Source organism: Chiloscyllium plagiosum, chromosome 23, assembly GCF_004010195.1.
Source record: "Chiloscyllium plagiosum isolate BGI_BamShark_2017 chromosome 23, ASM401019v2, whole genome shotgun sequence".
Taxonomy (NCBI): Eukaryota; Metazoa; Chordata; class Chondrichthyes; order Orectolobiformes; family Hemiscylliidae; genus Chiloscyllium; species Chiloscyllium plagiosum.
Window position 1 is genome coordinate 34,334,859 of NC_057732.1, and position 27,335 is coordinate 34,362,193.

Here is a 27,335-nt window from a genome sequence, read left to right on the forward strand (position 1 = left end):
CTAAAAAAGCTTTTACTCTCCTCCTTTATATTATTGGCCAATTTACGTTCGTACCTCATTTTTCCTCTGCGTATTTCCTTTTTTGTAATCCTCTGTTGCTCTTTAAAAGCTTCCCAGTCCTCCGTTTTCCCACTTATCTTTGCTATGTTATACTTTTTCTCTTTTAACTTTATATGTTTCTTAACTTCCCTCGTCAGCCACGGCCGCCCATGCCTCCTCCTGGGATCTTTCTTCCTTTTAGGAATGAACTGATCCTGCAACTTCTGCATTATACTCAGAAATATCCACCATTGTTCCTCCATGGTCATCCCTGCTAAGGTATTGCACCATTGAACTTTGGCCAGCTCCTCCCTCATAGCTCCATAGTTCCCTTTATTGAACAGAAGTACTGTTACTTCCGACTGTACCCTCTCCCTCTCAAATTGCAGATTGAAGCTTAATGTATTACGGTCACTACTTCCCAATGGCTCCTTCACTTCGAGGTCTCTGACCAATTCTGGTTCGTTACACAATACCAGATCCAGAATTGCCTTCTCCCTGGTCGGCTCCAGCACCAGTTGCTCTAAGAATCCATTTCTGAGGCACTCCACAAAGTCTCTTTCTTGAGGTCCAATACCATCCTGATTCTCCCAGTCTACCTGCATGTTAAAATCCCCCATAACTGTAGTAACATCTTTGCGACAGGCCAATTTTAGCTCCTGATTCAACTTACATCCGACACCAGGACTATTGTTTGGGGGCCTGTAGATGACTCCCAAGAGGCTCTTTTTACCATAGTATTTCGCAGCTCTATCCACACTGACTCTACATCCCCTGACTCTAGGTCCCCCCGCGCAAGGGACTGAATATCCTCCCTTACCAACAAGGCCACCCCACCCCCTCTGCCCGTCAGTCTGTCCTTACGATAGCACGTGTAGCCTTGAATATTCATTTCCCAGGCCCTGTCCACTTGAAGCCACGTCTCAGTTATCCCCACAATATCGTATCTGCCAATTTCCAAAAGAGCCTCAAGCTCATCCATCTTATATCTAATGCTTCGTGCATTCATGCATAGTATTTTTAATTTGTTACTGCTCTCACCCTTCCCATCAACCCCTATTTCACTCAACCTTACAGCATGATGTGCAGGTTAGGTGAATTGGCCGTGCTAAATTGCTCGTAGTGTTAGGTGAAGGGGTAAATGTAGGGGAATGGGTCTGGTGGCGTTGCTCTTCGGAGGGTCGGTTTCCACACTCTAAGTAATCTAATCTAATGTAATCTCTACCGGAGTGTATTTGTGCCAAATCCTCCATGTATACTTCTCACTGTTCTAAGACTGATTTATCCTTGAATAGCTGTTTCCAGTCTTTTGCCAAATCGCATCTTATGGCTTTTACTTTTATGGCCACTTTGCATTAGAAACTTGTCAAAAGCTTCCCCAAAATTAATAAATTGTAATACTTCCTCAAAAAATTCAGTGAAGCTAATAACTTTAATAAAATTGGCCTTAGGATAAGATCACAGAAGAATGTCAGTGTATGTGCATGTATTTCCAACAAGCATTTCACCTCGTGACATTTTCCAGTGTACTCTGTGTAACCCTGTACATCATTCCCTTCCAAAATAATAAAATTTAATTCTTGAATATCTTGATTGAAACAGTCTCCACCACTCTCCTGGCAGTCCTTTGCAGACCCTTACAACTTGCTGTTTGCAAATGCTGTTCCCCATATTTTTCTTGTTTAACAATTACTTCAATCCGTGCCCTCTTTTTCTTTATCATTTCAAAAGGAGAAACAGTTTCTTCCTATCAATTCTGTTCAGATACCTCGCGATTTTGAATACCTTTATCAGATCTCCTCTTATCCTTCCCTTCTCCAAAGGAAGCAGTCCTAACTTCTTCAATCTGTCTTCATAACCAAAATTAATTGCAGTGGAATCAACCTCCTAAGGCTCAGAGTCTCCAATGCCTTCACATCCTCCCTCAAAAGTAAAATCACCATTGTCTTAGAGGACCATAGGACTGTTCTCTCATGAGAGAGACATGACTGGTCGTGAATTTAACCTGAAGATCAACATGTCTCAGGCAAAGGGAGAGGTTGAGAAGCTGGTACCTTCACAGTAACCTTGCTTGTACGCAAATGAATCCACACTGGTGGGGTCACACTGCATTGTAAGCCAGCCATCCAGCCAACTAAGCAAACCAACCCATTCTTCCTAAACCGCGACACCAGAAAATTGTCACAGTAATCCAACTGAGGCCAAACTAGTGCCTTATGCAAGTTCAATATAATCTCAAGTAAAAGTAAAATATTGATGCTGGAAATCTGAAACAAAAACAAAAGGGCTGAAGAAATAGAGTTAATACTTTCTAATCCATGAATCATATTGGACTCCAAATGTTTCTCTCTCCACAGATATGAATTTCACATTCTGACTTGTTTCAATATAATCTTTGCGCTCTTGCATTCTACGTCCCTATTAATAGCCTTTATCATCCCTACAATTGGCCAGTGACAAAAAAAAATTCCAAGAAAAGGCAAAGGACAACATGAGTACAGAAAATCACTGCTTTTCAGATCTGGCTGCTTGTTAATTGGCTGACGTGTTTCCTTTACCACAATGGTTATATTTTGAAAGTGCTTTGGGATATCTTGTCGATAGGAGCGGGACAAAGCCCTAGCTGACAGCCTAATCACAGACCCATACTGATCTCTCCCAATTACAGCTACTGTCTGATCAGAATGGAGTCCAAAGGATGCTATGATTCAGAATCTTAACCTTGCAACTGATGAGAAGTACAACATTCTGACTGCTGATCCATTGTTCCCACTGGCAGCTGATTCAGGAAAACTACGCAATCAAATGAAAACTTCAAATTCTTAAGCACACCAGTTAAAAATTAGAGATAGAAATGATGTTGGGGTAAGGTTTCACACTCAAAAATCTTACAGCTGTCAGAGATTGGAAATAGAAGTTGAAAGTGCTGAAGAAAATCAGCATGTCTGACATCATTTGTAGACAGTACGCTCTTCTCTCTCTATAGACACTGCCAGATCTGGTTTTCTTAGAGTCATGGCGATGTACAGCATGGAAACAGACACTTCAGTCCAACTCATCTATGCGGACCAGATATCCTAAATTAATTGAGTGCCATTTGCCAGCATTTGGCCTGTATCTCTCTAAACCCTTCTTGTCCATGTACTAGATACCTTTTAAATGTTGTAATTGTACCAGTTTCCAGCACTTCCTCTGGCAGCTCATTTCATATACTCACCACCCTCTGCAAGAAAAAGTTGTCCTTTTGGACCCTTTTAAATCTTTCCCCCCTCACCTTAAACCTGTGCTAAATAATTTTGAACTTATCCAGTCTGGGGAAAATACCTTGGGTATGCATTCTATCCATGCCCCTCATGATTTTATAAACCCCTATAAGGTCAACCCTCAGCCTCTAACACTCCAGGGAAAGTAGACCCAGCCTCTCCCTCTTGCTCAAACCCTGGCAACATCCTTGTAAATCTTTTCTGAACCCTTTCAACACTTCTTGAGCAGTTTGTTTTTATTTTGAAAGCTTGGGCTTCTCTTGAAAAGAGACGGAATGGAAGAATAAGGGGGAAGGCGGTGGGAGAGTGCACTCATGAGGTTCATGGACATGGGAAGAAAATTGGCAGTGGGGGCTTCTTACTTAAGACAAACATTCATGGGATGCTGGTTTTACTAGCCTTTATTGCCCATTCCTGGTTGCCCTGGAGAAGATGGTCCTTTTTGGACCTCTGTAACGAATAGTGCACATAATGGAATGGCTTCAGTTGAATTCACTGCAACTGTCATTTCCAAAACATTATTCCCTGTGTACATACTGCACATTTGGAGGTTCGCACCAACGTAGCCATAAGAGCCTGAAGAATAGTCACACCGGACTCGAAACGTTATCTCTATTCCTCTCCTCACATATGCTACCAGACCCGAGTTTCTCCAGCATTCTGTGTTTGTTTTAGATGTTCAGTATCTGCAGTGTTTGCTGTGAACCACCAGACCAAAGTCTAAACTGTACCAGCTCATAAACACAGGGGACTACCCGGTCAACATGACGGCACCAACGCTTTCCAATCTCACAGCCAACATCGCCACATTCTTGATGTTGTTTCGGAGCTAAACCATTTATTGCACTTCACTCGGTTTCCTTCCACTAACCACACCTCTGCCTTCTCCACGAGGCTCCTTCACCCACCCACCCGCCAACAAAGTACACCCTTCACCGAGACAGACCTTTTAAAACCCACAGAATGACGGGTCACCACTGTTACCTGGGATTTGTACATAAAGTGAGGTGAATGCACACAAGTAAATAGCCACCATGCCCCAGAGGAAGGCTCCCCGCGCCAACCCGATCTCCCCCATCCTGAAGCTGCAGGCCTGGACACAACCACAGTCAACACTGCGGGGGGAATCATTAGGTTCAATCCATATCCCTTCCATTATAATAACGCGCAATATAGCCCAGGCTGGGCCACGAGTTAATATAGTGACAACTATTTTAAACAAATAACCAGACTAGCCACGGTCTTCAGCTTTTTTGACTTTAAGAACTTTTAAAAAGTTTATCTTCCCTGTTCTCGCAATGGATTGCTCTAAATCGTCGCCGTCCTTCTGCATTTGCAGCTTGTACCATCAAATCGGGAGGGGAGATCATCCGTTACCATTTTAAAAAATAATCTACCAAAACAAAGTGGCAGTTTAAACAAATATTTAAAGTTTATCTGTCAGGTTTTATTTCGAAGGAAATTCTTTCATACTTTGTTTTTCTTTCCTCACCCATAGACGGGTAGTTGGGTTCGTGCCGCGCATGCGCCACCATGGGTTTGAACCTGCGCGGGTAAAATAAAAAATGGCGCGAGCCTCAAAAAAAGAAAAATAAGATTATCAAAGAGAGGAATATTCAGACAACAGGATTCACAATACTGGTATTTTAGGAGAGTGGAACGTATCTAGACACGGTTCTTCGGTGGGGGGTGAGTCTGAGCTTGTCAGTGTCAGTTCGAATCTCCTCTGCATTTTTTTCTGTTAATTATAATTTAATTTCTTCAGATTTCTGTGATTGTATTGATGTTCCTTTTAGTCTCTTTTGTTCTGGTTCAGTCACTTACTACTTTATTCCCTACAGTGTCTGATTGAACTATTCGTGTTTACTGCAGTTACTGGTTTACTTTATGGTGGCAACAGTCAGAGCCAATTTGTCTTTAATAATGCAATATAAGAGGAAAAATAAGCGATATGTCAGAATAGAATACAGTCATTTATTGAAAAATGTGTTGCTGGAAAAGCGCAGCAGGTCAGGCAGCATCCAAGGAGCAGGAGAATCGACATTTCAGGAATTCCTGAAGAAGGGCTTATGCCCGAAACGTCGATTCTCCTGCTCCTTGGATGCTGCCTGACCTGCTGCGCTTTTCCAGCAACACATTTTTCAGCTCTGATCTCCAGCATCTGCCGTCCTCACTTTCTCCTACTGTCATTTATTGCAAAGTGCGTGGTACGTACATATCGGGCAATTTCATTAAAGTTGGTGAGACCAAGTGTTGTGTACAGTTTGGTCACCTGAAGAAATAATGAAAGAGTAGAGAAGGTTCACTCAATTAATTCCTGAAATGATGAAAGTATGGGGTGCGGCTTATGTACTTTGGAGTTTAGAAGAATGAGAGGGGATCTTTGTTAAAATTTGTAAAATTCTGAATGATGAAAAGATGAGAGACTCTGACTAGGGAACACAATTTAGATTAGATTAGATTAGATTACTTACAGTGTGGAAACAAAAGTAAAAGATTTCTCATTTAAAATGAAAATTGAGGAAATATTTTTCCTGAGCAGGTCATTAATTTGTGAAAGCAGTGGAGGTATGGTTATTGGATATTTTTAAGGCTGTGTTAAATATATTCTTGACTGCCCAAAAAAGTAAAGTTTTACAAGTAACTTGCTTGAACTTGAGAATTTGTGTGATGACATTGAATTAAATTTATTGTCACGTATACCGAGGCACAGTGAAAAGCTTTGCCTTGCTAGCAATACAGGCAGATCACATATTTACTTATCTATGCTACTTAACTAGGTAACAGTGGCAAAACAAAAACACAGGTACAGGTGAATGTTAAGAGTTTGTGAGTCCATTCAGTATTCTAACAACAGTAGGATAGAAACTGTTACGAAACCGGCTCTGGTGCGTTATGTTCAGGCTTCTGTACCTTCTCCCCGATGGTAGAGATTGTAGAAAAGCATTGCCAGGAATCGATCTTTGACACTGCTGGTAGCATTTCCTTGATGGCGGGCCTGGTAGATGGATTCTATAGATGGGACATTGGTCTTTGTGATTGTCTGGGCTGAGTTCACCACTCTCTGTAACCGTCTCCGATCTTGAATGATACAGTTGCCATACCAGGTAGTGTACATCCAGACAGAATGCTCTCGATGGCGGACTTATAAAAGTTGGCTAGGATATTTGCTGTCATGCCAAATTTCCTCAGCCGTCTGAGGAAGAAGAGACGTTGTTGGGCTTTTGGGCCTTGTAGTGAGATTCTGAATAGGTTGGAGTGTTGGATGCTGAGGTGTGGTCTCTTTCAGGTTTATAAATCACGAGGAGTGTGGTTAGGTAAATAACTAAAGTCTTTTCCCTAGGATGGGGCAGTCCAAAACTAGAGGGCATCAGTTTAAGGTGAGAGGGGAAAGATTTTAAAAAGGACCTGAGGGGTGACCATTTTGCAACGAGCATGTATCGGATGAGCTGCCAGAGAAAGTGGTGGAGATGGGTTCAATTACAACATTTAAAAGGCATCTGGGTGGGTGCATGACTAGGAACAGTTTAGAGGGATATGGGCCAAGTGTTGTCAAATGGGACTTGGTCAGATTAGGATGTCAAGATGGCATGGACAAGTTGGACCGAAGAGTCTGTTTCAGAACAGTATGACTCCATTAGTCAAACGGTGTAAGTGTAGATAGGAGCAGCTGCAAGGGGTGTTGAATGGCCCACTGCTCTTAATTTGAATGTCTGTGGAACAGCTCTTCAAGGTCAGAATTCAGAACAGTCAGGAGGACTGATATCTCGCCAGAAACCAGGTTATTTAATTCTATCGTATAACCTTCATTGTTATTGTATTATTGGTGTCTGAATAATGTACTTGGATGACAGACTTTAACTTCAATAATGAGAATTTATTTAAGTGTTTAAAAGCTTCCCAATAGTCTTTTTGTATGCTATATAAACCATAAATGCATTGGCAGTGGCAACAAATTACTGATTAATGTACTCCAGGAAAGGGGAAGGAACTGAATTGCATATTCCCTATGTATTCTTTGCATTTCTTCTGTTAGGATCTCTCCCTGGGGTAGTATTGGCTAGATGAAACAGTGTGAGATCTGTTTTAAATGTTTGAAATAACCTTATTTTTAACCTTTCTTTCTCAAAGATGTCTCTTCTCTCCTGGCACATTTGTTCACTTCTCTTGCTGCAGTAACGATTTCTAGGTTTGATGATTAGTAGTTTCTTGGCTTGTTCCATTATGCTTTGATTATGTATTGTTTTTAAACAAACATCTTACCTCAAATAGGAGATGTTTGAAAAGTTCTTTTGAAGGTTTTTGCAAGCAGATTGTTTACTGTCTATTGCTGATGTCCTGGGGTTTGATTTGATTTATTATAGTCATGTACTTGGATACAGTGAAAAATATTGTTTTATGTACTACACAGGCAAATCGTACCTTTTATATAAGTACCTCAAGGTAATAGAACAGAATGCATAATATAGTGTTACAGCTACAGAAAAGCTTTAGGGTGTAGGTTTGCTCGCTGAGATGTAGGTTTGATATCCAGACATTTCATTACCTGGTTAGGTAACATCATCAGTGGCGACCTCCAAGTGAAGCGAAGCTGTTGTCTCCTGCTTTCTATTTATATCTTTCTCCTGGATGTCTGGGGTTTGTGGTGATGTCATTTCTTGTTCGTTTTCTGTGGGGTTGATAGATGGCATCGAGATCTATGTGTTTATTTATGGCATTGTGGTTGGAGTGCCAGGCCTCTAGGAATTCTCTGGCATGCCTTTGCTTAGCCTGTCCCAGGATAGATGTGTTGTCCCAGTCGAAATGGTGGCTTTTTTCATCTGTGTGTAGGGCTACGAGAGAGAGAGAGAGAATCGTGTCTTTTTGTGGCTAGCTGGTGTTCGTGTATCCTGGTGGCTAACAGAAAAGCTGTAGAGAAAGATCACCTTTAATATATGAAAGGTCCATTCAAAAGTCTGATAATGAATGATATCAGTTCATCCATAAGAACATGACAAAAAATGAGCAGGAATAGGCAACGATGCTGAAGTCTAGAAAATGAGAGATTGTGACTTGTCATTTTGCTTGTAGTTTGTGATCTTATCTCTGAACCTGTGCCCTGAAGATCCTGAAGGTGAGTCCAGTAACATCCATCCTTGATACTTGCTGAGACACACTTACCCAGTGATGTTTGGGAAAGGATGTCACATTCAGCTTATAGCAAACCTCCAGGAGTCAATAATGGAAATTGGGACCAAGTGCCCTGACTCTAAACCGTGGCAGAGTTTTGACTCTACACGTACTGGCAACCTGTACTTGGATACTGACCGACTACCACCAACTATCTGGAAGTTCCACCTTCATGATTCACCTAGGAAAGAAGTAGGAATTGCTTATGAAGCATCCCTGGATTTCAGAGTTTTCTTACGAAATCATGATTTGGATTAAAGTACTATTTGTGTAGAGGATAAACGCCAATAGAATTAACTGGATTAGATGGACCTGTTTGTGTTGTAATTCTGTATGGTTTATAGTTTGTGCTTTTCTAAGCACCTTCCAGTCAGGTACCTACCTACCTATACTCCTGTAGCAAATCTTTTTCATTACATTTTAATATTTGATATTACCAGTCCTGTTAGTTGCTTTTCTCATACACTGAAAGTTTTATCTTTTTCATTTTGTCAGGAAAGTGACAAACGAAAAGGAAATTGCTATTTTATATAGATGGAGATTCTTCTGTAAAATGAATTGTTACGTTCAAATAGCTGTATCCCCCAACCCTGTGACACTATTGCAGATTCTCCATATTTCTAGTGTTCTGATGATGAAATATAATTGACCTGAAATATTAACTGTTTCTCTCCCACAGATGACTGCCTGATCTGCTGAGTACTTCTGTTTTAACTCCTTGCCTCAAGGGTTCTGTGCTTGGTCAAAGATGGAGGATGTTGAGTCACGATTCACACATCTCCTTCAGCCCATTAGAGAGTTGACAAAGAACTGGGAGATTGATGTGGCATCTCAGCTGGGGGAATATCTAGAAGAGGTGACAACTTTGTATGCTAAATTATTTGGTCTCTTGTGACATGATTAATTTCTCTTTGCTTATCTCCCTCTCACTAATTCTTTCTGGTTTGACCCAAAAAACCTGTGGTTGTAAGAGTTGTAAGGGGGAAGCAAAGATGCTTAATTGGGAATTGGAAAAAAGTGAAATGACCGGGCAAAAGTATGGCAGATGGTATGCAATGTGGGCAAATCTGAGAATGTGTCTGGGAAGAATAAAAATAGAGTAATTCTTGAACAATGGGAGGTTAGGAAGTGTTGGACCTCAAGTTATGTACTCTTGTTCAAATTAGCATGCATGTACAATAAGCAATTAAGGTAAATGGTATGTTGACCTTTACTTCAAAATAATCTAAGTATAGAAGTACATGTCTTATTGAAATTATGTAGCACCTTGGTGAGACCACACTTGGAGTATTGTGTACAGTTTTGGTCTCCGGACCCAAACAAGGATGTACTTGCCATAAAGGAAATGCAGCAAAGCTTCACCACTAATTCTTAAATTGGAGGGATTGTCCACTGAGAAGAGATTAAATAAACTGAGCCTGTATTCTGTGGAGTGTTAAGGAATGATAGCGATTTATGAACATTATTCATCACAGATATAAAATCGCAAATCCAACATTTCAAAATGTTCCCATTCTTAATTATTTTACCTCTTAAGTGATGAGGCATTTTTATCACAGACTTGTGGATTCAAAATACACTTTACCTCCCAGAGTTTATGTCTGTCAAACTATTTGACATATTCTTCAACAAATAACTCTGGAGGGAAAGTGTCATTGGTGTCTGTAGAAATGTTACTCAAAAGGTGTACAGTCAATTTATTTAATTAAAAGATGTTTGAAATATGTAAACAATGATTTTATTTTATTTATTTTGTTGCAAATCTTGTTTTGAACTCCTGGCAATTTCAGTTAGTGATCAGCCAACTTCTTAGCTGTTAATTTTTGCTGCATTTATCTACGTTCTAATAATTTAAACATCTTTATCTGGAATAGACCCCTGGAGTATCCCACTTCCAACTTTTGTTTGATAGAGCAGGCTCTAGGGATAAACAAAGTTCCAACTTTTGAGTTTTGTTCAGTTAACTGATTCCTGTTCCCTTTTTGTCAATCAACTTTCTATCCTTTTGGCTGCAGTTACATTGTGAAACCTTTGCGACAATCTCTTTCTCTCGGCGGGGCTCTTGTAATATATCGGCAGGGTCCATACCCCTGGTCCAGAAGACCCAAGCTTCGGCCACACGCAGCATATTTGACCAAGTTGATTAGAAAATATCTCTGTCTGTCTTTTCCAGTTGGACCAGATCTGCATTTCCTTCGATGATGGGAAGACAACAATGAACTTTGCAGAAGCTGCACTTTTGATCCAAGGCTCGGCATGTATTTACAGCAGGAAGGTCTGTTTTTTGCCATCCTCTGCTGAATGGGATGAAGGTCTGGTGTGGGCTGAGTGTACACGTGGCTGGGCCTGGTAGAGAAAAAGGGCAAATGGGTCTGGGGGATAATTGGGACAGGGTGATTGGTAGAAATTTGGTTTGAGGTGAAAAGCCTGGAAGCTGATCACTGCTCGTTTTAGATCCTTAATTATTCCACTAAGATGACGAAACGTGCTCAAGAGGAAAAGAAAATCTTTCAAAATGTATGTAGTTACTGCAGAGTTTGGAAAGATATCAGACCTGGTTGTATGTGGATGTTTGTCTGATAACAGCTCAGGAATTTTCCAGACTGCTGCCAACTGACTTGTGGAATTGATGAGATTGAATAGTCTGAGGATGTTTTTCCTTTCTACACAGGTGGAATATCTGCATTCTCTGGTGTTCCAGGCGCTGGACCTGATCTCCAACAAGAAGTAAAGAATAAAACAAAACAACAAACTGTGAATCGGAAACAAAAACAGAAATGGCTGGAAAACTCAGTAGATTTGGTAGCATCTGTGGAAATAAAGCAGAGTTAAGATTTTGGGTTCTGAAGAAGGGTCACTAACCTGAAATGTTAACTCTGCTTTTCTTCATAGGTGCTGCCAGACCTGTAGAATTTTGCCTGCAATTTCTGTTTTTGTAAAGAATCCTTGTAATAACTAAGCAAACACTGACTGTGCTGAATGCCTTTAGAAACTTTATGCCAAGTACCCTGTATATATAAGATTACTACACTCAGTATTGCATGGTCTATTATATAATGTATACAACAAGATTATGCTACTTGCCCGTGTGGGGCAGCATGGTAGCTTGGTGGTTAGCATTGCTGCCTCACAACATCAGGGACCCGGATTCGATTCTAGCCTCGGGCGACTGTCTGTGTAGAGTTTGCACATTCTCCCCGTGTCTGCGTGAGTTTCCGCCAGGTGCTCCGGTTTCCTCCCACAGTCCAGAGATGTGCAGGTTAGGTGAATTTGCCATGCTAAATTCCCCATAGTGTTCAGGGATGTGTAGATTAGGGGCAGTAGTTAGGGGAAATGTAGATTACTAGGGTAGGGGAATGGGTTTGGGTGGGATACTCTTCAGAGGATCTGTGTGGACTTGATGGACCAAATGGTCTGTTTCCACACTGTAGGGATTCTATCATTCTAAAGTATTACACCTAGTGGAATATTGTTTGATAATAAACAAGCTAATTATACAGATGCCATACTCTGTTTTGTTGCAGGATTATCCAGCTAAGCAGTAAGTTACTGCAGGAGCATCGCACCCAGTGATGTACTAAATTATTACAGAAATGTTAAAATTCATAATAAAATCATTTCACACTAACTGAAGTACTGCACACGTTAAATAGATTGTGTGCTATAATGTGTATTACATCAGTACCTCTGTGGAACTGTAGCAACCAGTAACAGTCTGTGCTTTGGGGTGGCTCACTGGTTAGTACTGCTGCCTCACAGCACCAGAGAGCCAGGTTTGATTGTAGGCTTGGATAACTGTCTGTGTGGTCTCCCCATGTTGGCATAGGTTTCCTCCGGGTGCTCTGGTTTCCTCCTACAGATGTGCAAGTAAGGTGAATTGGCTGTGGTAAATTGCTCTTAGTGTCCAGGGATGTGCAGGCTAAGTGGATTAGCCAAATGAATTGCAGGAATAGGGTAGGGAATGGATTTGGGTGGGATGCCCTTTGATGGTTCAGTGTGGACTGGCTGGGCCAAATGGTCTGCTTCCACATTATTAGGAATCTATGGCGATGGCACTAAGTAATAGTCTGTGTTACTAAAAGACTGTAACAACAAGTAACAATTTGTGTTATCATTAGACAGAGGAGTAGATTTGTCAACTTTCTCCAAGTAAACCTGCTTTTATGGTACTTTTGTCAAAATGGTTGTAAAAGTCCTTTTTATGTTTGTTGTTATAGACGGAATCAAAAAGCTACATCCATTGCTGCGGATGGTACAGATAATGATGTGTCTTTGGCCAATGACAAGGATTGGGAAGTAAGGAACATTGACTCAGGACTTATTATTCATTAACACTGAAATTACTTAGATATGAACGATTGAACAAAATAATAAGTTTTGTATTTGCATATTGCCAACTGTTGAGTAGATCCATATGCTGTGACTGTTATGTTGGCAAGCTGTTCCATAAGATCAAAACATTGGTGAAGGGGGACCAGGGATAAATGATGTTAAATTGAACCTGAAGCTGAAAGGAATTAATTACTTTGTATGGTCAAAATAAGCAAATAGTAAATTCCTGAAGTTGTTTAAGTCCGATACTATATACATATCCCTGGGAGTTATGTTGAGCCCTGTTTCAAGGATCATATAGCTCTGTGACATATATGTTCATGCCTGATGTACTTTCCCATTCCAACATGATAACAGTCATTGCTCTGGTGTATGTTATTTGCTGTATAAACAATGTTTGAATTTTCTTAATTTCCATGTTAGATATCACTAACTGCTGTAATTCTTGCTTTTCAGTTTTTGTCTCTTGATGATATTGAGTGTCCATCAAAAATCAACATTGATTTGCAGGAGGGTCACAGTTCAAATGTACGTATTGTGTGCAGTTCTGATCTCCTTATTTGAGGAAGGATGTAAATATGTTGGAGACAATTTAGAGGAAGTTTACGAGATTGATATATGTTGTTTTATGAGAAATAGGTTGGACAAGCTGGGTATGGTTCCACTGGGGTAACCTGATTGAAGTGTATAAGATTCTGATTGGACTTGACAAGTTGGATGTGGAAAGAATGTTTTTATCTTGTGAGCTGGATGACACTGTTTTAAAAGAAGTGTTCTTACAGATGAAGCAACCCCCCGCCCCACCTCAGAAAATGGGGTCATTGAATATTTTTAACATCAAGTTGGATAGATTCTTGTGAGGAAGGGGACTTAAGGGTTATAGAGGATTGATAGGCATGTGGAATTGAAAATACATATAGATAATTCATGATCTTATTGAATGGTGGAGCAGGCTCAATGGCAGAATGGTCTACTTCTGCTCCTGTTTCGTATTTGTGTCTTTATTTGTGATTCCTTAGATTTTCAACAATGCAATGTGGTACTCCGGTTAACATAATCGGTTATCATTCTGTCCGCAGTGCTGCTCACTGCAATCTTAACGCTGAGTAAAGGCTGGAATTCAACATCAGGCATCATCACAGAAATTAAAGATTTTGATAGTGTTGTGTTTGGACCAAAGAGATTTGGAATTAAAATTCAAAAGGAAGTTGATATCTGGATCCATAGATTGCTGGATAATTTGCATGAGATAGAAAGTGATGATGACAATAAGCCAAAGACTTGAGGCCAGGCCAAGGCAATATGGGATAGCTAGGAATCGGCAAAGTGTAGCAGGGAGTCTTCAAAAAGTGATCAAGTAAAGAGCTGCAATGAGTAATGGAGGCTGGGAAGTGGTGATGGCAGAGATGGTATTTGGGTATTTCAGAGGAGCGGAGCTGTATTGAAAGTGGGGGAATACATTGAGGTCGCATTGGACTGAAGTGGCAGGAAGCTAAATTGGAAGAATGAGTTTTAGAAGCTAACTATGACTCTATAACTAATCTGACTGACTGCCCTTGCGGATTTACCTTGATGCTACAGGTTGTGAACATCATCCCATTAACACCGATGGCACTGGTACCGCTAGAAGAAATTGAGAAAAAGAACAACCCTCTCTTGAGGTATGGAATTTGCTGTATCACGCACACAGAAAAGAAAGGCAGGCACCTCGTCAGTGGGTGCAATACAGAGAGTGGAAGACCCAGTCAATGTGCGCCAACAAACTAATTTGAAAGGCTGTTAGCTGCCAGCAACTTGGTTTTTGAAAACTTCAGTCAAATTTATTCAGGTTGCTGTGAAGGACTCAAATTGAGTAATGCTCTGTTACTCAATACTAACTTGGCGGGAGAAATGGAGGTGTCACAGTTCAAAGTACAGATATGCTTCTGAGTCTGGAGTTAGTTACTTGAGACTTGTTTTATATCTGACACATGCTAAAACTGTCCAGGAAATGTTTGGCAGGATTGCATAGACAGCTTTTCTTTGCATTCTATCTCAAGGGGATATTTGATCCTGACATTGAGTCCCAGCTTGAATCTTGCTTCATTTTCCAACACTGAAATGTTTCACTTCTTTGAGAACAGCAGCTTTCCCAGATTTGGGATGTGTTCATGTTGAATGTTTCATAGCCAGGTGAGCTATAATTATCAACACCATATAATTATCAAGAAGGTCTGAGGCTATATCCCAGAGTTTGGAGGCAGATGTTAACTAGTTATAAGTTAACTAGTGCAACACTGAGTAATGTGGAGTAGGAAGATTGCAGGTTACCTTCAATGATAAACTTTGTTGTCTATTCAAGTTAATGAAAAGCAGTAAGCATAATAAACCGACCTGGTGAACTGTACAAATACAAATGATGTTGGGTGATGCTTGGACTAGGATGAGGTTTTGGATTAGGTATCTTCCTATTTGGTTTTGGTGTTGATATTGTCTTGCCTTTCTCTCCATTCCAGAAGTAGAGAGACATTGGTGGTGGATGTGAATGTGGATTTCAAAATACGCACACAGATCAACCATTATCTTATTGAATGGCAGAGTAGGTTTGAGAGGATGAATGGTCTATTTCTTCTATTTCATGCAAACTGGATCATGGCAGGGGCTTGGGCAAGGGAGGAGACACCAGTTAGAAGAAAATGCAAGTGTTCTGTCCTCAGTTACTAACCTAATTTGGTTTTTCATTTCACTGTAGCCGGAGAGGAGAGATCCTTGGCAGCCGCAAGGATTTCCGAATGAATACTTGTACCCCTCATGCCACAGGTGCATTCATGTTAGAGTTGGCCAGTGTGTCACCGATGAGCTATCTGCACAGGCAACAGCAAGGCAACACGAAATACAATAGGAATGGTAATTAAGTGTGTGCTAATGAATAGTTTGCTCATTATTTCATTGCAACTCTTGCTGAGAATGAGGTTTGAATGTGTTCTATATCTTGCAGCTTGATTGTCTGATTGGATAGCTGTTGTTCCTTTTATGCCACCACTCTGACCTACGTTCCTTTTATGTCAGGCTTGTTGCTGACTCACATGTTAAGTGTTATGTATTGTCCTTAGACCCAATGATTCTCTCCATTATATACCATGACACCTGTAATTTGAACTTTGCACCATGCTGAACACTGGAGCACAAAAAGATTTGCCATGGGTATTTGTTTAATGGAAACCATTTTGTCTTTTCAAAAAAAGTGGAATAATACTTAAAACAGGAAATTTCACAGCTCTGGAAAGAGTGGAGCAATGGGATTGGTTTGGGATTAACACAAGGAAAGAGTGAGGCTGTGGGTTTATTTAAGGGCTAATACAGAATTATGAAGTGACTGCAAGAAGTAGCATTAGTATTATATTAAGAGGCAACGAGGGCTTTGGGGAAGTGAATAGGACCCTGCCATTAGCTCAAAGTTTATCCGCTAGAGATCCACAACAAGCAAAATGAGCCATTTGGCCTTCTGTCCTGGTAAGCATTAATGGTTCTGTGATAATAAAAAAAAAACTTCAACTAGATCGTTTAATAGCTCCACTGTTGTAACTAAATCACCTTGATTTTCTTAAGTTTAAAATTCTGGAGACCTGTGATCACCCTTTGACCGTTCTAACCCTCTGAAGATCCAACCTGTGTGTTGGTACCCTCAGTCAAACACCATTTAAGATGGAACTTGTCTAGCATTATTAATACAACTGTTTATGACTTTCTCCCTCTGTAAGAGAGTGATGGTATAATCAAGCGTGGGATCAACTTCAACAAGTTGGGAGTGTTGGGGGAGATCATAAACTTAGAATTTGGCACAACACTCCACCTTCTTCTCACTGCTGTACTTGACCCCTTTCTTTATTTAGTCCATAGCCTAAGATCGAGACAACTCCCTCCAAACCCATGACCACTTAAACCTAGAAGGACAAGGATGGCACATATATAGGAACATCACCACCTGCAAGTTCCCCTCCATATGACACACCATCCTAACTTGGACATATATCACATTTTTTCACTGTTGCTTGGTCAAAATCATGGAATTCTATTACAAATGCATTGAGTCTACCTACAGCAATTGGACTGCAGTGGTTCAAGACAGCAGCTCATCACCAACTTCTCAAGGGCAATTAGGGGTGGGCTAGCCAGCGATGTCCACCTGCCACAAGAGAGTAGGAGAAAAAAACTGCCGTCAGTGAAATCATTCAAAAACACAGTCAAGTTTCATGTGTATGCCAATTATACTTGGCTCCATCTCGCCATCACCTCTTTTTTTCTTTCCACTGTCCTGGTTTTTCAGATTGCTTCTCCAACATACAATCATGCATGTCATACCTCACTGGGTAGCACACTGGAAATCAAGTGCTGCCATTTCCAGAGTCATTGTAAAATTAAAAAAAAATTCAAAGTATGCAAAATCCCCTATTTACCTGTCCCATGAATCCAGGCTAGCAGAAAAACATGTACCAGTTTTCGGTTGTTAACAAGAAGTACTATTTATTATAGATCATAGATTCTAACCACAGGTAAACAACTATCAACATACACCACTACAAGATAAAACTCTAACCCTATTATAAACATCCCCTGCACACACATGCACACAGACAAAATAACATTGTTGCTATGGATGGAGGGGAATAAAGCTGGGAAGCAGTTTGATGGCCCCAATATACCTTTACTGAGATCATTTTGCTTACAGTAAACACTTGTAGTTAAATCAAAGTATCACATCTCCATGACACTGGATTCCTTTGGCTGTAAATTCTCTGAGCATGATTTTAACCCCCACAACCACTTGATGAAGGAGCGGTGCTCCAAAAGCTACTGCTTCCAAGTAAACCTGTTGGACTATGACCTAGTGTTGCATTATTTTTAACTTTGATTTTCTGTTATTCAATTTCTCTTCTCCAGCTTTTCACTTATTGCAGGAGGCACTGGCAGTGGCTATATTAACTGCAAAACTCTTGCCTATTTATTAAAGGCTACAGCTTACACCAGCTGGAGAGGTAAAGGCTTTAGGTAATTTACAAGAGAGACAGACTAACAATCTGCTCCTGGAGCAATCTAAAGGCTTCTGCCAGTATCATGCACACTCACAAACAGTTTAGCTGCCCAGGAGTGAATCAGATGATTATTGAGAGGCTGGTGGCTTTTGTCAACCAGAACTTTGGAAACTGCTCAGCAAGCTATTGCCACCTGAACCTCAATTTATGCACAGCCCTGGCACCATCCTGTCTATACTCAGCCTCTTCCACTGCTTGAACAAAACAGCAATATAAAAATGACCTGCAATAACTTTCATTAACTTGCTTTTTGAAAGTGCAGCAATTCCTTGCTCAAATCATTTATTTTAAAACAGTCCTTTTTGCATGATGAGCAGATATTTTCTCCAGCGAAATATTGGGCGGAGGGGGGGGGAATAGTCATTGTCTCTTCTTTCTTGACTACCACTTTCATTCTGCTGTTGGACAACTGTCTGATGTTGAACCAGATCATATGCTTGTAATTTTGTTTCAGATAAACTGTATGCATACTTTTGTTACATCACACAATTCTGGCTCTGTCTAGGCTTAACTGCTGAAACCCTCATCAGGTCTATGTTATTTCTAAATTTAGTATTCCAGTGTTCTTCTGGATGAGCTGTTATTTTTGACATTTTTTTAATCTTGTCATCCACAACTCTGATTTTTGTATCTTGACTTGCATCTGGTCCTTTTCACCAATCAGCCATTTGCTCACTGACCTACACTCGCTTGCTGTCTGGTAAAGCCTCAATCTTAACATTCTTCTCCATGCTTTCAGACCCTGTATGATCTTGCCCCTCTATCTCTGTAGTTTCCTCCAACCCAACTCTTGAGATATCAGCACCTTTAATTCTGGTATCTGGCATGTCTCAAATTTAAATCACTTCATCATTGCGGCAGTACTTTTAACTGTCGAGGTCCTAAATATTGGAATTTTCTCCTTTAAACCTCTTTATTTCTCTTTCCTGTACTAAAGTTTCCATATTTGACCAAGCTTTAGTTCATCTGTCCTAACCCCTTAAAAATCTGTATCAAATTTTGGTAATTTTCTTGTGAAATATGTGATGGTTTCCATTTTAAAGGGGTTACAAAAATAGAAGTTTTATTTGGCAGAATATGGATTGAGTGGGATTACACAGTGCAGAAATTTGTTAGAATGGTTCCAGGGTTGAGGGGCATCATTGATGTGGTGAGACTGGACAACTTTAGTTGTTCTCAGCGCAGAGAGGTTAAGAGATTTAACAGAGTTATTCAAAATTATGAAAGCTTTAGATGGTGGCAGTAGCAATTGTTTTCATTAGCAACAGAGTGAGTAACTAGAGAGCACAAGTTGGTAAAAATAAGAAGACATCAGAAGATTTTCATTACATTATGTTATGATTGAGAATTCACCACCTACAAGTGTAATGGAAGTAAATTCAATAGTTTTCATATGGGGATTGAGTTAATAATTTAAAGAGGAAAAGAAATTGCAGGGCCAAGGTTAAAAACAGTAGTGTGGGACTAAAGTATAAATATCTTTCAAAGAGCCAGCACAGACATGATAGGCTGAATAGTTACTGGTGCTATGTTATTCTTCAAAGAAATCTGCCCTCCTTATAATTATTTACTTCAAAGATTGCTGCTAGTGCTTGCTGTGTGCACAGAAGGCTGGGTGAAGCATGTGATGTAGGCGCAGGCAGGTTACACAGCAGAAATATGATATTACACTGTGTGTCACATCATTTACAGACTTGCAGAATGTTCAAAAGGACATAGGCATGGATAACAGTGACAGTCAAACTCCAGTTCCAGTATTGAACTTCTTGGAAGAAGGGGGTAAGTCTCCTACTCTGGAGAGGAAACCATTCCTTTTTGAGGGTTGCTGCTTTGCCTCTTTTGCTCGGTATATTTTAGCGCCACATGGGATTTACGGACCAATCTGGTATTTCACACTACTTCATGCAAAATAAACAAGTGGTGCATTTCATCAGGTATGTGTTGCAGAAATCTCAGTAGTTTCTTTCACACTAATTCAGATTGTCAGTTGTGTGACCTGAAAAGTGGTGTCTCCTACTGTTCTGTAGGTGCCAGCCACCTGCTGGTCCCTTGCATGAGGAAGGAAGACTGACAGCTGAGATTTGTTTTATCCCAGCTTAACATTCCAGAGCTCAGTGATTTACAAGCAAGATACTTGAATAATTCTACATTGTCCAAGCTAAGGGATACTGAAAGTTCTTCTGGCATCAGAATGGGCATAGTAACACATTGCCTGTTTTCTCAGCAGTACAGTTTTGGGTAAGATCAATACTATTCACTTTTAAAGACAGCTAACCCAAAATGAAATACCTGCTGCAGAAGGCTGTTCAATCTAACAGGGTCTTGTAGATGAGATATCTCACCATGATTCACCAGCTGACTGTCTAATAAGCCCCCATCACTCCTTGCTTCAATCAACTTGCACATTGTTCTTGAAAGCACCACTTCCAATTTTTTTTTTTCTTTGTTTCTGTTTTATTCATTTTGTGTCACTAGAAAGGCCAGTACTTGTTGCACATTTCTAATTGCTTTTGAATCTAGTGAATTGCTAGGCTATTACAGAGGGCAATTAATAGTCAATCATATTGCTGTGGATCTGGAAACTTGTGTCGCAGGTAAAGATGGCAGATCTCCTTCTAAAAGATCCCTGAACTGGATGGATTTTTATGACAGTCGTTGGTAGTTTCATAGCAATACTGCTGAGTCCAACTTTGTATTCCAGATCTAATTGAATTCAAATTACACCAGCTATCATTGGATTGCTAGCAGTGATGCTACAACTATGCCAAGCCATTGCCTCCCCATTGTAGTCAACAACTGGAAATAGATTTTATCTCCTAATATAGAGAAACAAGCAAACTAACTCTTCCAATGTGCGGCTACATTTAAAGTTGCTAGCCAAGTTGCTGATTAAATAAGCAGAATGTAAGCATTCTTATCTGAATTCACGCAAATCCCTAGGGTGCCTAAGCATAACCTGCTTTTTTCCGTTACATCCAATTGTCTTCCTTCCTCTTTGGAACGCCTATCTCTAATTCAGATTTTGAAAGCTGGCAACATTTTCAAGTAATTGTTTACTGAGTATCAGAAACTGTTTGCCTTGATATCAGGAATGAACTTTGTACTGTGTACAACAGGTATTGATACACAGACAGTGCAGAAGTGGACAGTGCTGAACATATTGCCAATCATTGCTCTTCTTATTGAGCTTAAGATCACTAAGACTGGTTGTAGCAGCCTGACCTCAGACAGCTCAGCCTGGCCAGGCCAGGAATCACATTTGGGATTTTGCAACAGTGCTCAGGCACATAATGCAGAACCTCAGCAAGGATACTTGCAATATAAAACCCTCCCAATTACTGATCTTTATTGTTCCATGGATTCACTGTATTTGCTCAGAGCTGTCAGGTTGATCAGTGTTGAAAACTATTGGCAAGTGAACCAAGGTTTGGAGTAGGTTTAGTGGTTGGGTAAAGACAATTGGGATGTATCTGGGGCAAAGGGTTGTATCAAGACATGGGTAAGGCAGTGGGTAGGACTGTGCTTAAGTTTGGAAAGACTGCTGTTATTTTTAATAAATAAGTGGAATACAATATATTGGTAATCCCTGACTGCCCCCCAGTCCTAAATCTTTTTATGTTTTAGTTGTTAACATAGAGAGGTGGAGAGAATAATCTGAACTAAATGCCTTCAACGTGTGATCTTGTCTTGGGTCCCACAGGAATCGATGATGACGTTGGTGATGCTGATGGCAGTTTTGTTCCACTTTACGCAGAGGGTGATTTGGTTCAGGAGCACATTACAAAACAGACGGTGAGTGCTGTTTACAATGGGAATCTGAACATTGGTAAGTGTGTGTGTAGTGATACTAAACTCTATCAGCTCTTTGTGTCAATGTAATTTGGCCACTTCATGTTCCTGCAGGCTGAGGCTGGAAATCAGGGTTACGTCCTGCGTAAGAGGGATCCAGCAGTGCCTGGCAAAATGCACACAAAGGTAGTGACAACAAATCCTAAAATTAGTTTTCCTTTGTTTCATTTCAAACAAAATTACAGAAAGTCTGAAATCACAGCAGAAAATTTATATCTTCTCATTGGGTACAGTAACACAGTGTCTATATCATTGGATTAATATGCCAATCATCTGGCTACGTCTTATCTGGAGATGAGAATGGAATTTGAATTCCATTAATTTCATCTGTTGTTGTTTAAATGAAAACTTTAGGTATTCTGGAATGGCCGAGCAAGCCATGTCATTGTGTCAAACCACTACTTAAAAAACTGAAAGGATAAAAGCATGCAGATCATCTGACATCAGCCTGAGTGTTGGATTAGAACATCATGACTCCATGCTCAGTCCCGTCAAACCTGCAAACCCTCCTCAATAACATCTGGGAACTTTTGCCAAAATTGAGAGTTAAGCAACATGTCCTAGATACCTTTCGTACTGGCAGGGAGTGGCTCAAAGGCTGCTCATTGACTTCCACCTTCTTGGAATCTCATGGCTTTGGGTCAAACATGGCTAAAGAAATGGCTAAAGAGAACCTGAGTCGTTCAGCAGAATTACCAACATTCAGATAATGGAATTCTATTCTATATCTTGATTTTTTTTTTTTGCTTGCCCATGACTGGTAACAAGGTTGGGAGAAAGATCCATGACCCTACGAGTCATAATTGGCAAATCAGTACTCCTTCATGTTGAATAGCACCTGCAAGAAGCACTGAGGATAGCACAGAATGTAGACACGACATCAATGTCCAAAAGTATTGAAGAAACTTGACACCGTCCAGGACAAGGCAGATGCTTGACTAGCACCCCATCCAACACGTTTAACATTCAATCCCTATGCCAACAGACAGTCCCCTCGCTTGCATCAGCTAAAAGATGTACTGCAACAACTCGCCAAGACCGACTTAAAGCACCTGAAAAATCTGTGACCTTTACCACCTAAAAGGACAAAAGCAGCAGAAATGTGAAAACTGCCAACTTCATGTTCCTCTCTAAGTAATGCACCATCCTGACTTGAAATTAGATCACTCTTCCCTCACTTTTGTGTGTTAACTCAGTTGGCTGGACCATTGGTTTGTGGTGCAGAGTGACACAAACAGTGCAAGTTCAATTCTGCAATGATTGAGGTCACCATGAAAGTCTTGCCACCTTAACCTCACCCCTCACCTGACTTTAGTGACTGTCATGTTGAACCACCACCAGTGGTCTCTCTGTGATGAGAGAATAGCCCTATGGTCCTGTCAATATGGCAATTTTACTGTTACCTTTTAATAAGTGCTTTGTTAATCTGTCCTACCATCTTTAAAAGTTTGAGCACAACACACCAAATGTCTCTATTCATGATTTCTCTTTATGTTCCTGTGTCTGTTTTGGAGACAGTGGGGAAGCAGGAAGTCGTATCTTGTTACTCACCTGTCCTGAAATGACAAGATTCTCTGTCAGAACTTGATTTCATTGTTAGCTTATTTGCAGCAAAGGTGTAAAGTTTTTAAGAATTCATCACTACTTTCTTTAGCAGCTGCTGCCCCATCATATTGACCCTGTCTATATTCAGAGTGATGAGACATTCTGGAAGAAAGTATGATACAAATGGTGAAGATAAATCTAATGGTAGGGCCCTGGACATTTCGTAGATTGACAGATTAAGACAGTTTAGAAGGGGTTAGCCTGAGCATTAGATTTTCAGAGAATAGAGGAAGGAGAATTTGGTGGACATAAACTTAACTTATAATTCAGACTGACATTCCAGGGTATTGCTGAAAGGCTGTGACATTGATAAAGAGCCAGTGTTCATGGAGTGCTGTACTGGCTGAGGGTATGTTGTGCTGTCAGATATGATGTCTATATTCTTCAACCAACATCAAAACCAATTAATCTGGTCACACATCTCATTGCTATTTCTAGATCTTGCTGTCTGCAAATAGCTGCCAACCCTACTAAATGCTGCATATGAACTATACATTAAGTTGTGAAAGTCACTATATAAATGCAAGTTAATTCTTTTAATGAATGTTGGCTGTTTGCACTGTAGGAAGTGCTCAACCCTTGGAGGAGCCTGGATCCTTTTGAAGCTGCTCAAGACAAGCCATTCAAGAAAGGTACCCTGGTGAATGTATCAGCTTCTATCTCTAGTTCTGCCAAGAGGAATGAACCTCGCATAGAGATTTAAACTCCAGCAACATTTCTTAGATTCAACAAGGAATATTAATGGGATTATCAAGGGGCAAGTTGGGCATGGTATTGTTGAATGATAGTTGAGTCATTATTTATTTTCTACCTTTCACTGTTTCCGAAACACCACCTGCTGACATCTACTTTAAGGAACACAACGATCATGATGATGATGACAATTTTAGCAGTGTGTTTGATAGCCCGCCTCAACTCCTTTTGTGGTAAACATCAACTGCTGCTCACGTGAGCAGAATGATCTTAAGGCAGCATGTTTTGGGAATTAAGTTTTGAAATATAACTCTGTTGTGCAAATGCAGCGGCTGGTGCCAGAGGTTGAACAGTTTGAGGAAGATGGGCATAATTAGATTGGGGGAGAGAATGAAGAACATTTCACTTCATCCCCCTGTTACGTGCTGCTATCTCACTTGGCCAGTTTTCATCATTGAGCTTGGGTTGAGAATGATGACCTCTATTGAACCATGAAGGATAGTACAGCTGAGTCTGCCATAGCATAGGCACCTTGCAGCAGGACAGTGATTGGAAGCTGATCACAGTCTGCAATTTAGAGCTCGACCTTTCAAGAGTGATGTTGGGATTTTAAAATAATTACTAGTAGAAATCTGGAGCTTTTGTTGCTATTGGGAGCTGATTGGTTCTTCCTAACCTAGATTAACAGATGTTAGTCAAACTGGGGTTAAGAGCAGAGGTAGGTGAATGAATTTGGCATGCAGATCAGCTGTGGTCCAATTTGAATGGTGCAGCAAATCTAAAGAGCTGAATGTCCTCTGGTTCCTAACTGAAATTTCATGCCTGTCCCCTGCTGCTGACCCATTTTGAGTAAAAGCCAATGATCGTACCAGACTCATGGTTTCTGACCTCCTGTCCTTGCCTGCACAGCACAATGGCGCACTGATCAGCTGACAAGCTGTTGAACCATGGAATAAGTGAATGTCTGGTTGCAACATGTAATGGGTGTTGTTTCTGTTGTTACCTATTCAGATCCTAGACCTGATGCTGTGATTTTGTATTTTTCAGGAATACATTTTATTATCCCAGCGCGTGTTGATATCACTGGAGGCAAACGAAAACGGAAAACCTTTGTAAAACAGAAAGATTTTGGGAAATGGTTCTCTGAGATATGTGAGTAACCATTGCCCTTTTTCATCCCTGTGTTGGCCGAATCTATGAAGTTTGTGCGGTGGGTAACACTAACGTTGCCAGTCCCAGGTGAATTAATGTACTGTGTAGTTCACTATTGATATGATATATACTATGAGATTCATTGCTACTGTAATTGTACATTACAATCTTCTCTACACTTCTGTCTATTTTAACCTCTCATTTGCTTTTCTCTTCTGTCCAGATTACGGTGGATGGAGTGAGACAAAAAATCGGAAAAGAGGCCCAACGTTTGCAGGTGAGCGGCAGAGCTGGGTGTCTGGGATCAGCTTCGATTCGTACATCAGTGGGTAAATTTAGAACATTTCCTCTGAACTTACTGAATATAAGACCTGGAGTGAGTTGGTTTTATGGAGCTTACCGCCCATATCTTGATGGAGCCCTGCTCTTTCACTGAGGCAACTATTGTCTTTTCAGTTACCCATTCCTTCAGCAACCACCAGTAATGTGTACTTCCATGGGATAACTATTTGGTTATGTATCAGACACTGACCAAAGAAGAACTAGAGATAATAATGGAGAAAATTTCTGCTGATTGTGACTTGGGTATTAGATGAGCAGCATGCCAAATCAGTGACAATGGAGGGTTTGAGAGAGATGGTACAATTGATTATTGTCAGCTATGTGAGGAGCCTTAGAATGTGTTTTTAAATTGTGTCACTGGGGATTGGATAAGATAGTAAATACAAGAGGGACAAATATAGATCCTCGGAGATTTTGAATGTAATTTTGAGAGTGGGCTGATGAGCCATTGCATGTGACTCTCTGCCTTTGACTGGATAGCTGAGAATGGAAGAAAGCATGTGCACGGTTTTGAAATATATTTTTCATCATAGGTTGTGAGTATCGCTGGCTGGGCCAGCCTTTATTGCCCGTTGTCCTTCTAGATGATCGTATGTTTAGGAGGTGTTGCTTAAGGATCCTTGATGAATTGCTGCAGTGCATCTTGTAAATAGCACACTCTGCTGCTACTGATCATTGGTGGTGGAGAGAGTGAATAGTTGTATATGTGTTCTTTTTTTTACCACTGATTCCCATTGACTCCAGTTTTACTAGGGCTCAATGATGCCACATGCTGTCAGATGCAGCCTCAATGAAAAGGGCAGTCACCCTCACCTCACCACAGTTCAGCTTTTCTTTTCCATCTTTGGACCAAGGCTTTAATGAGGTCAGAAGCTGAATGGCACTGGCAGAATACACACCTCTTGTGCATAGGCTCAATACTGGTGGGCTCTCTGCAGAGTAAGCCTCTGTAAATGGGGTGGCTGATAGTGGGGAGAGACCTCATCAAGTAAAAACTGTTTCTTGTGAGGGTGGAGCTTTGAGCTTTTTTTTAAATTTGTAAAATGATCTCTTTCCTTTGCAGATTTGGAGGTTCTGTACTGGCAATACATGAAAGACAGACTCCAAGCTCAAAGGAAACATCAGCAAATGATGGTAAGTGTTTGGCGAGAAACATAAGTTAGGGAGAAAAATACCTGTGGATGGTGGGAAACTCTCATAAAGTCTTTCGGTACATTTTATGCAAAAAATTCATTTGAACTAGTTGAGGAATATTAACAGCAAGAGTTTTGACTGGATCAGTAAGGAAGTGAGCAACACAGCCAGGTCTGTGCTGAACTATTTGTTCTTGTGTGGCAGTCAGGGCACTGCTGTCTGACACTGCTTTGAGAAAGTGAAAAATCAACCAAGGTTTCCTGTTCCTGATCAATACCTGATGAACACTTCTGGTAATAGTACATTTGTGAAAGATCATTGTCCTCAGATCAGTGAATCCGTAACTAGGGGCGCAAATTAAAGATGCTACAAAGAGAAGGAAGGAGGAAGTTAGGTTTTAACGAAGATTATCATGCTGAATGATTTGCCAAAAGGGCCGTTTGAGGACAATGTTAGAATATGTATGTATAATTACATCCATTTATTGGGGAATTGGGATGGAATTAGAAGGGAGAGATTTGGGATAAAAGTGGAAAACTGCAATTGGAGAGCTTGGAGCAGCTATATTTTAATTCTGTTTTAAGTGGGTCATGCAGAATAGAACATAGAACAATACAGCACAGAACAGGCCCTTCAGCCCACGATGTTGTGCCGAACATTTGTCCTAGCTTAAGCACCCATCCAT

At 40.5% G+C, this 27,335-nt stretch overlaps 2 protein-coding genes across 5 annotated transcripts in view; one reads left to right on the forward strand and one right to left on the reverse strand.

The window, feature by feature from the left end:
• lmf2a (lipase maturation factor 2a) overlaps positions 1-4,473 on the reverse strand; it is a 30,960-nt gene extending 26,487 nt beyond the window's left edge. The window contains exon 1 of the mRNA XM_043713886.1: positions 4,287-4,473. Coding sequence (XP_043569821.1) covers positions 4,287-4,458 — 172 coding nt within the window. The 5' untranslated portion in view covers positions 4,459-4,473. The remainder of the gene's footprint in view (positions 1-4,286) is intronic.
• A 149-nt stretch (positions 4,474-4,622) lies between these two features.
• ncaph2 (non-SMC condensin II complex, subunit H2) overlaps positions 4,623-27,335 on the forward strand; it is a 34,659-nt gene continuing 11,946 nt past the window's right edge. The window contains exons 1-15 of one of the 4 annotated variants that reach the window (XM_043713890.1): positions 4,623-4,991; positions 9,151-9,327; positions 10,645-10,746; positions 11,143-11,198; positions 12,689-12,767; positions 13,260-13,331; positions 14,385-14,464; positions 15,535-15,689; positions 19,568-19,654; positions 21,576-21,667; positions 21,779-21,850; positions 23,895-23,961; positions 25,070-25,174; positions 25,398-25,451; positions 26,580-26,650. In XM_043713890.1, the coding sequence (XP_043569825.1) occupies positions 9,220-9,327; positions 10,645-10,746; positions 11,143-11,198; positions 12,689-12,767; positions 13,260-13,331; positions 14,385-14,464; positions 15,535-15,689; positions 19,568-19,654; positions 21,576-21,667; positions 21,779-21,850; positions 23,895-23,961; positions 25,070-25,174; positions 25,398-25,451; positions 26,580-26,650 (1,200 nt within the window). In that variant the 5' untranslated portion in view covers positions 4,623-4,991; positions 9,151-9,219. Of the gene's footprint in view, positions 4,996-9,150; positions 9,328-10,644; positions 10,747-11,142; positions 11,199-12,688; positions 12,768-13,259; positions 13,332-14,384; positions 14,465-15,534; positions 15,690-19,567; positions 19,655-21,575; positions 21,668-21,778; positions 21,851-23,894; positions 23,962-25,069; positions 25,175-25,397; positions 25,452-26,579; positions 26,651-27,335 lie in introns of all 4 variants that reach the window. The other 3 variants (XM_043713888.1, XM_043713887.1, XM_043713889.1) reach the window with 3 other exon arrangements.